The 17,120-nt window shown below is 32.2% G+C and overlaps 1 protein-coding gene across 11 annotated transcripts in view; it reads right to left on the bottom strand.

The window, feature by feature from the left end:
• Window positions 1–17,120, bottom strand: part of LOC118205332 (myocyte-specific enhancer factor 2C-like) — a 523,715-nt gene that overhangs the window by 39,220 nt on the left and 467,375 nt on the right. For all 11 annotated transcript variants that reach the window (XM_085807882.1, XM_085807884.1, XM_085807875.1 and 8 more), the window contains 2 exons: window positions 13,985–14,129; window positions 1,584–1,787 (listed from right to left, as the gene is read on the bottom strand). In XM_085807882.1, the coding sequence (XP_085664008.1) occupies window positions 1,584–1,787; window positions 13,985–14,038 (258 nt within the window). In that variant the 5' untranslated portion in view covers window positions 14,039–14,129. The remainder of the gene's footprint in view (window positions 1–1,583; window positions 1,788–13,984; window positions 14,130–17,120) is intronic.

Here is a 17,120-nt window from a genome sequence, read left to right as displayed (position 1 = left end):
TCGAGAGGTTGGTGATAGTGAAAGAGAAATGGGGCGACTCTCGGACCCAACCTCCGGAGTGCTCTCCTTCAAAATTGGGGCGAAATCATACCTGTCTCTTGTATAGTACTCAAGGCTCTTGTCAAAGACAGCCGTAATCTTATACTTCTTGTCACGATAAAATTTCGTGGGTTTACTATGATTAGGTCAAAAAAGTGAGATTACTCACAACATTAACAAAGATTTACTGCAGACATCAGTCAAATGTTTATGTTTGTCTTAAAGGGATACGCTGATGTGATAATACTTATTTAGATATTCAAAAGAAACTACAAATGCTTTAATTTATATAATATAATTTTTTTGTTAATGTTGAACAAAATCTTAACATTCAAAGCTGTAGGTATTTTCTAATAACATGCATAAGTATTACATCGAACTAATATACAAACGAAAAAATATAAACAATATAAAATACTGTAGGTTTTAGTTTTCGTGGATATTTAATTCGTAAAGTGAAACTTAGCTTTCGCTAAGATATACATTAAACATAGTTCAAAATGGGCATATTTATGCATGTAAAGAATATGAGAATTAAATCATCTGTCAAATTTTGTGCTGAAAAATAATTATCAGAATGAAGTAAGAATATAAAATCTGAACACATGCAAGTAAGCAAAATATCACATACAAAATATGCAAAAATGATCAGAACAAATAAAAAAAATATTCAGTGACAAAATTTATAGCAACAAGAAGAAAAAAAAAAAAAAAAAAAATTACCTCTTTTAAAATAGTTTTCTACTTACCTGTAAATGTCCAATGTATGGAAATATTGTGCTGACTAATAAATAATAAAAATATACTTACTGAATGTTAACACTTGCTCTAAATAGGAAAGTCCACACTTCTGTTTACCGGATGGTATGTAAAATATATAATAAAGTAAATCAAACCTTTATTACCGTTAATAACTAACCAGACGTAATACTCCTCGAGAATGAGAGTATCGCCTACAACTGAAATAAACTGGGAGCAATTCTGAGAAAACCATAAACTGTATGAAATATAAATTTATTCGTTAACCTTATTCGACCCTAATTACTAAAAGGATTTATTACAAGTAGTAGATTAGATGAGTTGTAGACAATTGAAAACAAAAAAAATTAAGTAACAATTTATTTAATTAAGTAGGAATAAACAACGGCTGCAAAAAATTTCAAATAAATGCATCTAATATTTTCATAGCATCTGGTCATAAACATTAAGTAAACATATATATATATAAAATAAATATTTTTCATTACTAATAATGACGTACAGGACTATGTGTAATTATTGATAAATATTCAGAACATAAATTACTCATAAAAAAAAAAAAAACAGAATCGAAAATCCTATGTATCGAATGGATAAAAGTATTTAACATTCGAAATTCATTCATATATTTTGCGTATTTGCTTAAATTTACCCTTTTCTTTTAGAATATAAGTAATAAATTAAGATTAAAACTTCATATAAAAATACATATTTGAGTAAAAAATTTTTTAATTCAAATAATCCAATTAATCAATGTGGATTTTACTTTCTGCAACATTACTAACCTCTACAATATCACTATTAGTCCTGCTTTCATGAGGCTCATTGTACTCCGTGTACTTCAGAAGTACTTTATCCATATCTGTGGAAGCATACTGGAACAATTTATTGGTACTATTGAAGATGATAAGTGCTATTTCACAGTCACACAAAACGCTCAGTTCATAAGCTTTTTTCATCAATCCGAATTTCCTCTTTGTAAATGTAACCTAAGAAAGATACATTTTATGAATAAAATAAATATATGAATAAAAATATAATTTAAAGTATTTACGGAAGCATTTACAAGCAAGTGGAATACAAAATAGCAAAACTGAATTGCATATTAGATATAATTTTAAAAAAGCAAGTAATTTTTCAGTTTAGTTTTAGAAAACTCCAACAGATGGCGCCACCAACTGGCAGTAGTTTCAAATTTGGTTTTTGTAAATGTAACCTATGATAACATGTTACGTAATCAAGGTAAAAGAAGCAAACAGAGCAGTGTACTACTGTAACATGTTTCAAGGACGATAAACATTTTGAAACAAAAACTCTAATATTAAATAAACTAATTAACTTCCGGACGATCTTTTCAGCATTTGTTGCCAAATGTTAAAAAATTAATCAGCTGTATAAAATTGTTCCTTTTTATTTCAATATTATTTGCTTTTACAGCTTTGAATAAAAAACGGTCATGCGTACTAATTCAAGATGGGCATTAATTTAAAAATTACGTTGTCCAAATGAATGAATTGTTTAATTTCTTATCCTACTTAACTGTAAATACGACCACGTAGAAAAAGTGACTTATTTCCGGACAGTTAAATTATTAGAAAAATTAATTGTTTATTAAAGTTTAAAAAACTAGAGTCTAAGTTATAAATTATTTTGCATCAAGAAATTTCAGAACTGATAACGCACTTAAAAAGTAAAAAATCCTATAACATTGTATTGTGTTTTAGTTAAAACGTTAGAAACAAAATATACCCTCCTAACAGTGACAACTGTAATATTATATTTATTGCGTGTGTTAGCAGTATAAGAGAAAATAACTGAACTAAAATTTAAAAAACCGATGTTAATTTTCAGAATTTTGAGATAGTTATTCAGAATAATGTAGCACATAAAATCAGCAAACATGTAATAGATAAGAGGGGGAATTAAACAATATTTAATTGAAGTAGGAAGAGGATAAGAAATTCCTACAAAACTTATTTTCAATCCTATGGAAGCTTTTATATGATTTCACTAGATGGCGGCACAAGTCCAATTCCAGTATTGATATTTTCTCCATGGTTGCATCAAGTTCGCTTGTGTCTCAATGAACTTGAAAGGAGGATTTAGGAAAAACGATACATTTCACAAACGTAATTCTTAGAAGAGTGATGGCAGGCATTCATTTTTGTAAAAATAATATTGTTACTCACGTAATAAATAATCTACTCTTTGAGCTTCATCTGGGTGCGTATTTATTCTTTAGATAGATTAATGAGCCGTAAAACAACATAAGCTAAAAATGCTCTGTTTTATGTAGATAAAAATTACTTAAAAACTAAGCAAACATCGAGGGGACCCGCTAAATAGTCTTCTGGTTAATACTCGAAATCTGAATCCATTAGCTTGTAGTTCTTCACTTCGGCAGCTATGACAGAATTAATGTTAATACTGTTAAAATTTTCGTTATATAAACAATCACATCTCTCTCTGACCAGATAATAAATCATTTCTGGAGAATAATACTTTTAATGCATCAATTGACTCAACAAGGCTAATATCCATCCCATGGCTTTAAATAAATTATTCACTCATATATTTGAAAGAATATAAGAAGCGTATTATTTGTTGAATACTCTGATTCGTAGAATACAGTAGCTTTATGTGTGAAGCCTATTCATCCGAAACATAAGCATGCTGTCATGTCTCAATTCATGAACTCTTTTTACCTAGTCAGCTTTTCAAAACGAAAATTAAATTAAACTAGACAAAGAAAGAAACCTTCTGAACACTTCAAATTACAATCAAACACCTTAAAAAACACTTAAAATTTAAAAACTTTAAAATAAAAAATAAAATCTGAAAGTTTTCTGGTTTAAACTGAACTGCTTTCTGATTTCTGACTGAAACGTTAAAGCGTTTCTTTAACCTTTTGTGTGTTACCTTTATTTATTAAATATCATGTTCTTTTCACTTAAACCATAAAATTCAATTCAACAGCAATATCGCGAAATAATTTTATAATGAGCAAAGCTTTAGAATTTCCGATACACAGTCTCGCGTGCGGGTGATAATTTTTTTTCCCCCCGTACAGTGTTGCCATTGCTCGCTTTGAAATCGTTGACTTTGTTAATCAAAAATTCGTTAAAGTTTTTAAAAATATGAAATAGATAATAAAACAAATTCCAAATTCGGGCTTCCAGATGCCCATCTTCGAGTGGAAACGTATGTTATTCAAAATTTGATGGCTCTAGATACCGTTGTTTTATCACAATGCGAGAAACATACATACATTTATGCAGATTCTTCATTATTTAATTTCTTAAAGTATAATACAGAGCTCTAATATTTGGTGGCAACAATTTGAAAATTGAAACGACATTTATAGTGAACCAACGCAAAATGCCAAAACGAAATTAAGAGCATTTCCGGGCTAAAAATATTAAGAAACGGATTCTTAACGTATTAATGCAACACCTTGGCGCAATTTGGCTGTCTTTACAGATGAAAAAGTAAAAATGGTCTGTTTGGAGCCAAGTTTACAATTTTCGAGACTTTTTTTAAAAACATTCCCAAATTGTCGATATTTATCGTTAAGTAGGCAAGCATTATCAACGTAACAAATGATAAAAACATTAAAAAAAATTTGTAAATATAAATTTTAAATATAAATTTTAAATATTAAATAGGGATTGTATAACTAATTAAAAAATAAAATACTATTTTTGCGAAATCTTTCTCTGATTTTTAGCTCTGTTCTTCTCCCAGTGCACACACCGATCTGTTTTCGCTTAAAAAAAATCTGCACAAGCTAGGCATTGCGCACCGGCTATCTACCAAACTCATCTTAGCGTTGTTTCCTTTAGCCATTTTACAGCAAATTACTGCATTCCTGCAGAACTTGTACCGCAGTTTCTTCCATTGCTGACAAAATCTGCAAGTGATATTTTGAGATGACGGAAAAAGCTATCAGGATTTATCTATAAAAATCGTTGGAATACAGCAAAAAGAACACATATGAAAATGGCGCTTGACTGAAGGATTTTATCAACACTGTTTCATGAGGGATGTTTACGGGCGCAGTTGCCAGAATTTGGGTCATTCTGAAAATTTGGCAATTTACACGAAGGTGGTTGTGATAACACGTAAGTGTCAAAACAGCTAAGGAGGATAACAAATCATAAATATTACTTAAAATTGCGGTCTGGCCTAAGTATTTAGATTCTATTTTTTAAGCTCTGAAACAGTTTTGAGCTAAGCAGTTACGAGAGGCCTACTAGTTTAAGAATTAATCTTTAGAAATTCGACATTCAAAACCAGTTAATCAAAATAGCAATCCCAAACGGCAGGAAAAAATGAAATATATGATATTGTTTCAAAATAAATTAATATATGACACTAATTTTTGGAGAATTTTGAATTTGTTTAAAATGCAAAAGTCTCCAAGGAACTTCTATTACATATCACGAAAATATTTAAAGACGTGGGGAGAGGTACAACTGATGATTTCTTTGCTTTGTTAGCATATAATTGACCACAGCCAAACCAGGTATGGAAATCGAACGATGCAAACACATGGTTAAATGGGAAAAAGCTTTCATTTTTATTACATTTTTTCCTTTGTTCTTTTCCCATTACTTCCCAAATAAATTTCGTGTTTTCTTTCTTTTCTTTTTTTTAAGCCCAAAGTGAGTTAGCCCAGAAGGGCTATTAATTTCGTTTTTGGCATTTTGCGTTGGTAAGCTATAAATGTCTGTTCACTTTTCAAATTGTTGCCACCAAATATTACAGCCCTGTATTATACTTAAAGAAATTAAATAATGGAAAAATCTGCATAAATGTATGTATGTTTCTCGCATTGTGATAAAACGACGGTATCTAGTGCCATCAAATCTTGAATAACGTACATTTCCACTCGAATATGGTCATCTGGAAGCTCAAATATGGAATTTGAAATTTGTTTTATTACCTATTTCATATTTTTTAAAACTTTAACGAATTTTTGATTAACAGAGTCAATGATTTCAAAGCGAGCAATGGAACTGTACAGGGAAAAAAAATTACATCCAGCACGCGAGACTGTGTATTGGAAATTCTAAAGATATGCTCATTTTTAAATTATTCACATATTAAAAAAAAGTAATAATAATGGTGATTCCAATTTTTAATTGTGAAAGTTAAGAATCTATATGAAGAACATACTAAAAATAACCTAAAAATAACATCTACATTTAATGCTAATCTGTCAAGCACAGATTGTGATGAACAAGTATATTAATTTTAGGCATTAATATTTGTTTAGGCAACTATCTCTGACTGATTTAGTTGTCTGACCTATTCATGAATAAATTCAGAATGAAATATTACATAGATTATGTAAATTATATAGATTTGCTTATTTTATTTACCGAAAAATTCTTCCGACAATAATACAAATGCAGTGAAATTGTGTTATTATTGTCGAAGAATTATTAAAAGCAGACCAACAGCCGAGAATTTCATTTATACTTAAAGCACGTAAATTTATGCTTTCTTTATTTTTACTTACGTATCCAACTTAAAGCTTAGTGTATTTTCTCAAGAAAGACATTTAAGTATTTAATTTAGCTTTAGCTTTGAGTAAACTATTTTTGCTGCATCTGCATGACACCGCTGTATGTATTAGAATGAATTTTATTAACTATATGATAAAAAAAAAGCTTGTTCCGTCTATATTGTAGAATTCTGAGTTCTAGTCTAGGCATAGCTCTCTAATTTCAGTATCAGAATCAAATAGAGACCATCTTTGTTTTTTTATTTAAATACTTGACAGCTGTGACAAATTAACTGCCTAGTTAAAAAACTTCTGTCTCATTCTATCAGTGATTTTGTATTTTTCCCAAGCGAATGTTAGGTAATGTACATCAAAAAGAACCGTTTTAAAAATCGAACGCCTTTTAGTTGTCTTAAAAGTTCACTAGCGAAGGTAAATGACACCTTTATTTCAATTCAACAAAAAACTTGTAGAACGTCGGCATCAACTCCAAACAAACGGAACCAGCGCTCTTTAAGCAAAACAAAGACATACATCCCGTTACAGTGTCCGCCGAATGTTCGTGCTCCTGATGCCAATGACCAACCTCCATTAAAAGAATGAAAAGAATAAAATAAAAAGAGGAGAAGAGAAACAGAAAATATTTTTTGAAATCCAAAACAATGGGCCTAGTTCGACCTATTTTCTCTGACGTCACATCGCATCAAAAGTAAAATTACCGAGAATGATGTCAGTGTGCTATTAGAGATATAGGGAGATAGTTGTTTGGCGAGAGATACCGCTCGGCAAGAGGAAAAGCAACTTCGCGGTGATAATAACCTATGCATGTTTGGAAAAAAAAAAAAAGTACACTCGACCTTTACCGACTTTTCTCTGTTCCAATAAGTCGGTCACTGCCGACTCTCAAACTTTTTCTCGTGTATTACGTGTAGTACTAAGTGAATAATAATTACTACAAAGGATTTCGGAAAGTGATATCAGTTGAACGGATTGTGATTGAGGGATGTAATGCTAAATCGATTTATAAATTCCCTTTGTATTCATACTAATGTGATTTATAAACTTCTTGCCGCTTTGATTTTTCACATTCATTTGCTCACTTGTTTTTTAAGTTTTGAAACCATATTACCTTTCCGAGTAAAAATATCCAGAGCAAAACACATGTGCAGTTTGTTCTCATAACAGCGTATTAGAACTTCCGGGTTGAGGAAGAGAATAAGGTTTCGTAGAATGCTGACAGGGAAAGGAAGTGGTCAGTTCCTTTTGACGTTGAATATACTTTAAATAAATTTGCCAGCATTCAACAGAAGTATCCTTTCGGGCTTTAGCAGATGCCATGAAACAAGAGCTAGTGAGCAAGTTAACAGTAAAAGGTATTAGGATTTTCAGAAGCCTTCATTACAAGAATCTCTAAAAGTCAAATCAGTCCGTCTTTTAAAATCCAAATCAGTATGCATATTGAGTATGGCGAGTTAAGGAAATTAAATAGTCACTATCCAGGAGTGTTCTAGCAAGAAACTGGAGAAGAAATTATCTTCTCTGTAGAAAATAACAATTTTCTAATTAAAAGAGAAGACTAAAGTCTAAGAAACTATTTTCTAAGAGTAAACAAAGAACTATCTTCTTGGTAGATAATTGCGAAATAGAATGAGTTTAAAGAAATGAAGAGATAGATAAAACACCATTTCAGCCTAAATACACTAAATTAGAAGTCTAAATACATGAGTCAGATTTTGTGTCCTTTAGCCACAAGTTTCTCAAAGTTGCGTAACAAATGCCTTCAACGACAGAGCTGGATGGCGAGAATCAAAGAGTCAATGAACCTACTAAATAATCTTATTGGATTATTAGGATCAATGAAGTAATTGCCATTAGATTTAGTTTTATATCTGTCTAAAATCAACCAAAAGTAAATGTCGATGAAGAAAATAAATTCTGTTGACTGTCAGTAACAATCTGTGTTGAAGAGGCATAAGTGGTTTTTGTCAGAGATTTCATTAAAACTGCTTTTTCATTTCTTTGCTGTTTTCTAAACTTTAACAATTCTCAAGTTTAAAAATTGCCTGCAAATTTTTAAAATTTGATCTAATATAAAGCAAGATATGAATTGCTAAAGAATAATCTTTAAATTAAAATTAACCTTTCAAAGTAAAAGCAATAAAAATAAAAATTAAATGAATAAATACATAATTATATATATAACGTAAAATTGTAAAGACATTCTCAGATTGGTTCACAGAAAAGTAACAAAATCCAGAACCGAATTATGAGCTTTTGAAAGTTTTTCTCGAAAGGATATCTCTTTTATGAAAGAAAAATTTATATGCCTTGATTTTATTAGGATAAATAAATAAGCACTAAATTGAAAGCAGGACTGAGAATACATTTTACATACAATGGTCTTCAGTTCCCAATAAAAATAAGAATTCCTAAGGGAATGTGTAAATTATTTTTTAAACTACTGAAATATTATTAACAGACAATCTATTAAATATGTAACAAAAGTGCGGCAGCGAAAATGTGCTTTTGCATCATTTATGTAAAGACACAACCTTACTAGTTAATCCTAGCGAAAATAAAACTAATATTGCATTATGCTTACGTAATCTGCTTTCAGTCCTGTGTTGAATAGTATACTGCTATGGAAGAAAATTAACTCCTGTTTTACCGAATCAAATTATTTGCCTGAAACACGATGTTCAGTAGAGTGAAAAAGAAAGTGACTTAGACATTGTGTTGAATACTTTATTTCACGTGAAGAAACGCATTCTTTTCAAAGGCCAAAGGGAAAGATTAAGCGATGTGCTTGGAAATATCTTATTTTCTCACCTCTAGATAAATAAACATATATCTTGAAACTCAGTACGTTGATGGTATTATAAGCGACTGCTGTTTATGCTATCCGTAATCCTTGAAATTTTCCCTAAAAAGGAATTGTAATTTTCGAGTGAAATGGCTAAGCTGAAACCTTAATGTTTATTTTAACGCTAATTTTCTGTACCTTATATTTCTTCCATTAGCCAACACGCAAATGCAGATTAGGTTCAGTATAAATAACGAGCGAATTTGTAGTTTAGGAGAGTTATGTGGCAATTGGTTCAGCATAGCCATAACGTTTACACGTTACACATGGGGAAAACCACGAAAACGCCTTTGCAGCCAGCCCGTTCGCCAGGATTCGAACCCCAGACCGAACTACCAGTGTTCAGCGATTTTACCACTCAGCCACTGGTGGGTTATATGGCTTATAGAAATAGTGAAGGTATTAAAGAGAAATCTGAACACAGCATGATCTACTAAATAGAGACTCGATAAGGGAAGGCCTAAGTTCGATCCTCAAACACGATTATTGGAGAACGGATAAAAAGACAATTCAGAACTCAGGGAATTGGTATAATAAAAATGATGAGGTATGCTATAATGATCATTCAAGAGAAAAATTCACAGCTAAGAAGAGATGACAGCTGACTAAAGCATATGCTAGTAGTTAAAATATTCAGCTCGACTTTGTCCGGTTTCATTGTGGGCACCAACAGATTTAAAATATATAGGAGGATAGAAGTGAATGACATATAATGTTTATAGGCAAGATATTTGAGCACAAAAATTTCTTCATTAACTATAAGAAATCTTCTCCATAATTTTAAATACATCTAAGGTAAAGTTGATTTATTTGCTTATTTTTTCAGTTAAGAAGTCCTGCACATAGTTTATGTTAATATACCTATAATAATTACATATTTAACAATATAACTTATAGAGTAATTAGGAATTTTTGAAGCAGGAGATGTGAAAAATGAGCAATGCCCTAGCCGAGACTCGAACCTGGACCTCTCGAATACGCTACCGTTACACCACGAAGGAATGCTGCAAGGAGGGAGAAAATACCTTACAAACTGCATCATACTATAGACTAGATCTGCATTACACGCAGAAAAAAAGAGAAAATGCAAGCAATGTATATTGTGAAACAGAATTTAGTTTCATGATTTGTTGATATTTAGAGACTTGACACATAAAGTAAAAATTTTGGTTAAGAAATGTTGACCACATTGGAAAAACAATGGAAGCTGCCGATGCAATTATATAGTTATTTACTTATGTTATTTTACGTAAGAATGGGCACTGAGCCAAGCTATTAGAAAAAAAGTAAAAGTACACGCGGCTTAAAGCCATATATTTAGAGTCTTAGCCGAGGGCATATGTGTGAATTTACATGACATAGAATTTATACGAACTACTAGCGTAGCAGCAGGATTAAGCGAAAAATAGGGATTCAGAGCTTGATTGCATTATATATCGAGTTTTAAAAGTGTAATAGACTTTTATTTCCTTAGATTTCGAACCTAGAAATGTAATTAGAGTTCCGAAGTTTCTTAAAATACTAAGATGGAGAGTTTCATGAAAAGTGTTTCAGCACTGGAGTGAGAGGGTTCTGTAAACATAAGATCTGCCTCTCGGTAGCCGATTAAATTTTACTAAAAAATTTGCATTACTTTGCATTGATAATGGGGAGGGGGATGCGAGTTCTATAAATATAAAAGCTGGCCCTTTAATCCTATAAAAAAAAGTGAATATTTTAAATTCGAGCAAGAAATCCAATTTAAATTGCTCGCCATGCTTTAATAAGTCGAATACTGAAAAGATGCATGCTTGCAGAATTTGGTTAGCTATTAGAAACGAATAACAATACTTCTCAGAGCCTAATAGTAAACGGTAAAAAGAAAACTACAAAACAAAAATTGCTTGTTTGGGAATAATTAATTTTATACTGGGTATAATACAGCTCATTATTAATTTCATAGCTGGTCCCATGGAATAATTAATGACTGATAGTTTGCAACTAAGGATATGGGAATTCTTATAGAACTTCTTAAAGCATAATGAACATTTTACTAATTGGACCTTTTGCTCTAAGAGGATTACTTAAAATTAGATACTATTTAAATTAGATACTTTTTATAGATATGCAGTTCCAGATGCTGAAACTGTCTTTATAACAAGAATTTTATCTTACCTTGAGATATTTTTATTTGGAAATACGCATCTAGGATAATTATTTAAAGAAATGAGGCCTGTAGCTACCTTTTCATTTATCATTACATGCAGTGCTTTCCCAAAATAAAAGAAATACTATGTGAAACCTAAAAAAAGTGAATTTTGTTTCTATCTATCAGTTATGCAGTAAGCTGGAAACATAGCATTACTTTTCTGTATGATTATTGTACATATATTCTAAGTTATTTAAAACGTAGTCTATAGCGAAGAAAAATGTGCTACTTGACTGAGTTCCGAAGACGGAGAATTCTTGGTGTCCGGCTCATTGATGTCTCTATAAGCTTAGCTGTAAAATTGTCAATACTGATAGGTACTGAAAGTGCAGCAAAACTTACTGAACGAGCCAGAAGAACATTAAAGACAACTGTTTTGTCAAAAAGGAAAACTATTGACCAGAAGGGTGACTACTGACCTTTTAACACATACATCTACAGAACCCATTTCCGACACACACAGTACAAGGCGAACAGCATTAGAAGAATATTTACGACACAGCTCCTAACTCAAAAAAGTTAATTTTGTTTCCATCGATTGCGCAATAATTCTTAAAAGTAAGCATAACTACAAATTTCATTTGCGATTTGTAAAACTTAGTACAGGGTGACGTAGTAAAGGAAAATGAGTGACTTGAATGAGTTTCAAAGATGTCAGACTGTTAGTGCTTAACTTGCTTACTCATCTGTAACTTCATTTGCAAAATTATTGAGAGGTACTGTGTCTATAGTCATGAATGACAGCATACAACATTCTCGGGAAATCATCATTTGCGAGACATTATTGCAGGAGCAAAACAAAATTTATTCACAGAGCCATAATGGCGTTAAAATGATTTCTATGTAAATAAAAAAAAAGGCGAAAGAAGTTACTTAATATGCATAATACGCATATGCAGAACTCGATTTCGACACATATAGTACGAAGGGCACCGCATATGAAGAATATTTAAAGCAACGCTATCTCAAAGTCACGCTAATAAATTGATAATAGAGCCTATGGTGGTGCTAGGAACATAAAACATAGGATGTTGTTCTATGGAAAAAGCGTATAGTTTTGTGATAAGTTGACCTTGACACTATTTTCCACCTCAGAACGAGTTTATGTGCGGAGAACACCAGCAGAAGCTTACGATCAAGACTGCTTACTTACTGCTTACTTACGATCAAGACTGTAGAGAAACATACTGGTGGTTCTGTTATGCCTTGGGCAGTTACATTGCGATTTGCAACAGGTCCAACTGCCACCTTCCAAGAAAGAATAAATTTTGAAAGACCATGTCCATCAACAGCAAGGACATCGTTTTCTTACCGGTACCTACATCTTTCAAGATGACAATGTCCTCATTCCCCAGTCAAATTATTCAGTTGTAGTTGAAGAACGTGTAGATGAAGTTACACATCTTCTCCTACCTACACAATTAACAGACTTAAATAGCATTAAACAACTGCGGTCTGTACTGGAAAACAGAATAAGATGCCGCCCTTGTCTCTAAGCACCTCTCAAAGAATTGGAATAGTTTCATGTAGAATAATATAAAACAACTATTACAACTATTCCAGACTCTTACGCTACAACTCCAAAAAGATTTGAAACAATTTTGAATTCCAAAGATGAGTTTATACCATATTAGGTCTTCATTACAATTCTTCATATGTCTAAGCGCTTCCATCATTCTTTACAACTCCTGTATATGATCTCGGCTTGTATCGAAAGCTTTATTTGCTTTCAGTTGGTGTTGGTGTATTTAATTATGGCAAAGCACACGAGGGCTATCTGCCTAAAGGGAGGGATGCCTTTCGTGGAGGACTTTCTAAGGGAAACTGGCTCGTATACACGTTACACATGGGGAAAACCACGAAAACGCCCATGCAGCCAGCCCGTTCGCGGGATTCGAACCTCAGACCGAACTACCAGTGTTCAGCGTCTTTACCGCTCGGCCGCTGGTGGGCTTATTTGCTTTCAGAAAAATATTCATATTCTTATTCAGAATTTAAAACTTTTTTATATAAAGTTAGCAAACGTTTTGAAAGCTATAATGACGCACTAAGTAGCAGAATTTAGGGCCCTTGGAGACTGCATGGAGCTGCAAAATGCGTAGAGCTGGAACTATCACCATTTCAAGTTTATTGAAAGATAATAAAGATGGATAGCTTTGGGAGGAAGTGCCACTAAATTTTACAAACTGTGATTACATTTGTGAATATTTTTGTGCGGAAATGTACCTGATTTAGATTTGCGCCGAAGTGCCGCTAAACCGTTTTTGGATGGATTTCTTGAAAAAAAAAATCTAGATGCTACTCCACTTTTTAAGATATTTTTGCTTCATTTGTGAAGATGAACGTAATAACTAAATTTCAAAAGACTGACATTCATGTTATCTTTTCAGCATGCACTATTTGAAAGTTAGAGAGAGGAAAAAAAAAATAAAAAGGTTTCAATATACATGACAATTAGGACTAAGACTGATAAATTAAAATTAGATCTGAAGCATGTAAATGCAGTTCTATTAATCTGCTACTTCATACTACACCAACAAATAGTGAAATACACTTTCATATTACATACATAATATTTTATTAATTCATGGAATACTGTGAAAGATTAAAAAAATAATATTTATACCTGTCTATTTCTTTCATCTGTGATGCGAGAAATCTGAATCTTTTTCCGACCCATGGTTAGCTGAAGAGATCAAAATAAGGAAACTATCAAGAGTCCTGTCACACTCTTTGCTTTCTTTCTAAAGCCACATCAATCAGTCTTTTACCTACAATAGAAAATTCATTAAAAAAAAAAAATTCTAAGTCTAAAAATTTTAAGGTGAGAATAATTTATACATCTCATTTTAGTGAGACAGCAAGGAAAATAACAGTTTTATGCAATTAAAGTGCCATAAAATCTTAAAGCTAATGTCAGGGATCTGGAAATTTGAATACTTAATAAAGTTAAACGACGGAGAACACTTTCACAGTTTAAAGCATTATTCATTTTAGCTCATAATGTTTTGCTGAAAAGCGCAGTGAGTTTACAGTAGGCATATAAATTGAAAAGACGGAATTTGGTTCAAAATATACATTTTTCGATTTTTACGCCATCATGCTAATGATACTGTCGTCATAAAATCAGTTTTAATGGTGTTCGTGTGATAATTAAAATGCGAAATCTTTTACTTCCCGAGAAACCCAAAAAAAAAACTGTTTTTTACATGTGAACAAGTTTGTTTTTGTGTCTATAAATTAGTCATAATTTAAAAATATTCAATAGAACAATTTTTAATCACGTGTTATAAATTCTTAATCGATATCATCTTTCTTCGCACGATATTTTTGTAAAATTTTAGTTCTGCAACTATCACCTAATCCTAATTTTAATATTATTTATTTTAATTCTTTGGAAATAGTTGCGTAGTTAAAAATTAATTACTTTATCTAAAACTGTGGGTGGCATTTGTTTGAACTGTTCTATATACCAATTATTAAAAAAAAAAAAAAAAAAAAAAAAAAAAAACGAAGACAGCATGAAAAATACATTGAGAGAGTTCAAAGAGAAGAAATTAAACGTCTGGCAAATTTTTGCTACCTTTTACTATCAGACTTCCAAAGATTCTCATTTGAAAATTTCAAATCTGATTTCCTCGAAACTTAAAATTTGTCCTGTTGACTTACGAAAGCATTAATATTCATCAATATAAATGATATCAACATAATTTAATCACTATAAATGAAAGAAATATTCAGCATTCATACATCTTGAACTTGGACTAGCTTCTAACACTTAACTGGGCAATTTAAACTTCAGTTTTATTTATTCACAATTATATATATCGTTTAAATATTTTACACGCTAAAGGGATAAATATAACATGGAGCTTTAAGAAATTAAAATAGTTCAAAATTTTGTCCTCCTGACTTGTATATATGAGAGAAATCGGCGTATTTTTATGAATAAATACTGAAAATAAAACATATCAAAAAAGAAATGAAATTAATAGGCTTTTATTCTGTTCTTACAGTATATATAAATAATAATATATTTAATTAAATTTTGAAAAGAAGCATCAAGCGTATATGTTCACTTAAGATTAATATGAAAGTAATTTTTAAGTCGTTAAAGTATTTGTAAAACCAAAAACGTATCACCTCGAAAAGTGTGTGTGTGTATAATTATGGCAAAACCTCGAGGGCTATCTGCCTAAGAGGAGGGATGCCTTCGTGGAGGACTTTCTAAGGGAAACTGGATCGTATACACGTTACACATGGGGAAAACCACAAAAACGCCCATGCAGCCAGCCCGTTCGCGGGATTCGAACCTCGGACCGAACTACCAGTGTTCAGCGACTTTACCGCTCGGCCGCTGGTGGGCCCATCACCTCGAAAAGAATTAACTTATAAGCCATAAGGAGGGGGGAAGTATTGACGAAGAGAAAGCAGGTCATTATTTGCATTGTTATTTAGTTCTACCAAAATTTCCGTAACTTTTTCCAGAAAGTGGTGGATTTACAGCGATTTAGATAGGGAAAACACCTCCCTCACAATCACTGGGTTAAGAAACAAAAACAAAACGGTCATCTTCTAATATATCCAACAGGATGCTTGCCGTTAGAAAATGTAATTTCTGGAATACAGTGTAACAGAACACGAACTAAATCATTTTCTTTTATTCCATAAGTAGGTTTGAAGCCTACAAGGATCGTCCAACATCATAGCCCTCACCTATGCATTGCTTCAGTATTCTCTTTTCTGATTCAACATACCTCACATTTTACTCCCCAAAAAGAAAAACTCTCGGTGATTCAGTACTATATCCGTTACTGTTTTGAACTTTATTCCGATGCTGGTTTTACTTCTTTTCTCCAAATTAGTCTGTAACATTCTTGCCTGTTTATGGCAGAATTTCTATTTTTTGTTCTATACATCAGTTGAGAGAAAACCGGGGAGGGTGATTTTACAAGAAAAATTGCAAATATATCAGAATATTCCCTTCATAGATTATATTTTATTCTACGGAAGAAAAATGCTAGGTCATTTATATATATATTCTATATCTTATCCTTTTTTATAGCAAGAAATCACCGAAAAAGTAAGCCCTTTCCCATATATTTCGTAACCATAGGACGCACAAGTTAATCTTCCGAACTCTAGACCACACCTGCAAACGTGCAGGTATAGCCATAAGGACTGCTGGCAGAACCGTAAACAACACTTCATGTTTGCTTTCCGAACGGAACTTCTAAAAGAGTGAATGAAAAAAAAAAAAAAAAAAAAAAAAAAAAAGAATGGGTTATAGGCTTTTTTTCTCCCATCCTACTTTACCATTTGTATCATGTGAATGCGTTTCATAGCATAATAGAAAAGGTGCACGCGAACCCTAGGAGGGAGAAAAAAGCGAAGCTGTAAAACGGAAAGGGATCGAAAAAAATAAAGCAAGAAAAAATGTCAGGGGAAACGTCGGACGAAGAAGGGACCCAACCAATGAACCAAACGAGGAGCCAGAGAAAGAAAAAAAAAGGGTCCCATTGTTTGTTAAAGAACCCTTTTTGCGGACAAGGAAGGAAACAGGAAAGGTCAACTGTTCCGCAGGCTTAGTTCTACTAAAGAGCTGGGACTAAGGAGGCGTGGGAGTGTGAATTATGGCCTTGGTTCCTCCAGAACACCACGTTTGGCGACATAGCTTTGCACACACACAGATATCAACAACTACAGCAAGCCAAAAACCGAATAACCCTGTATCTTCAGGAGTAGTTATTACGTAGAAGCGG

Source organism: Stegodyphus dumicola, chromosome X1 (assembly GCF_044657685.1).
Source record: "Stegodyphus dumicola isolate Sdum_Otavi_A_Nest chromosome X1, ASM4465768v1".
Taxonomy (NCBI): domain Eukaryota; kingdom Metazoa; phylum Arthropoda; class Arachnida; order Araneae; family Eresidae; genus Stegodyphus; species Stegodyphus dumicola.
Note: the sequence above shows the minus strand (reverse complement) of the source record. Positions and strands in the feature narration are given on the sequence as shown.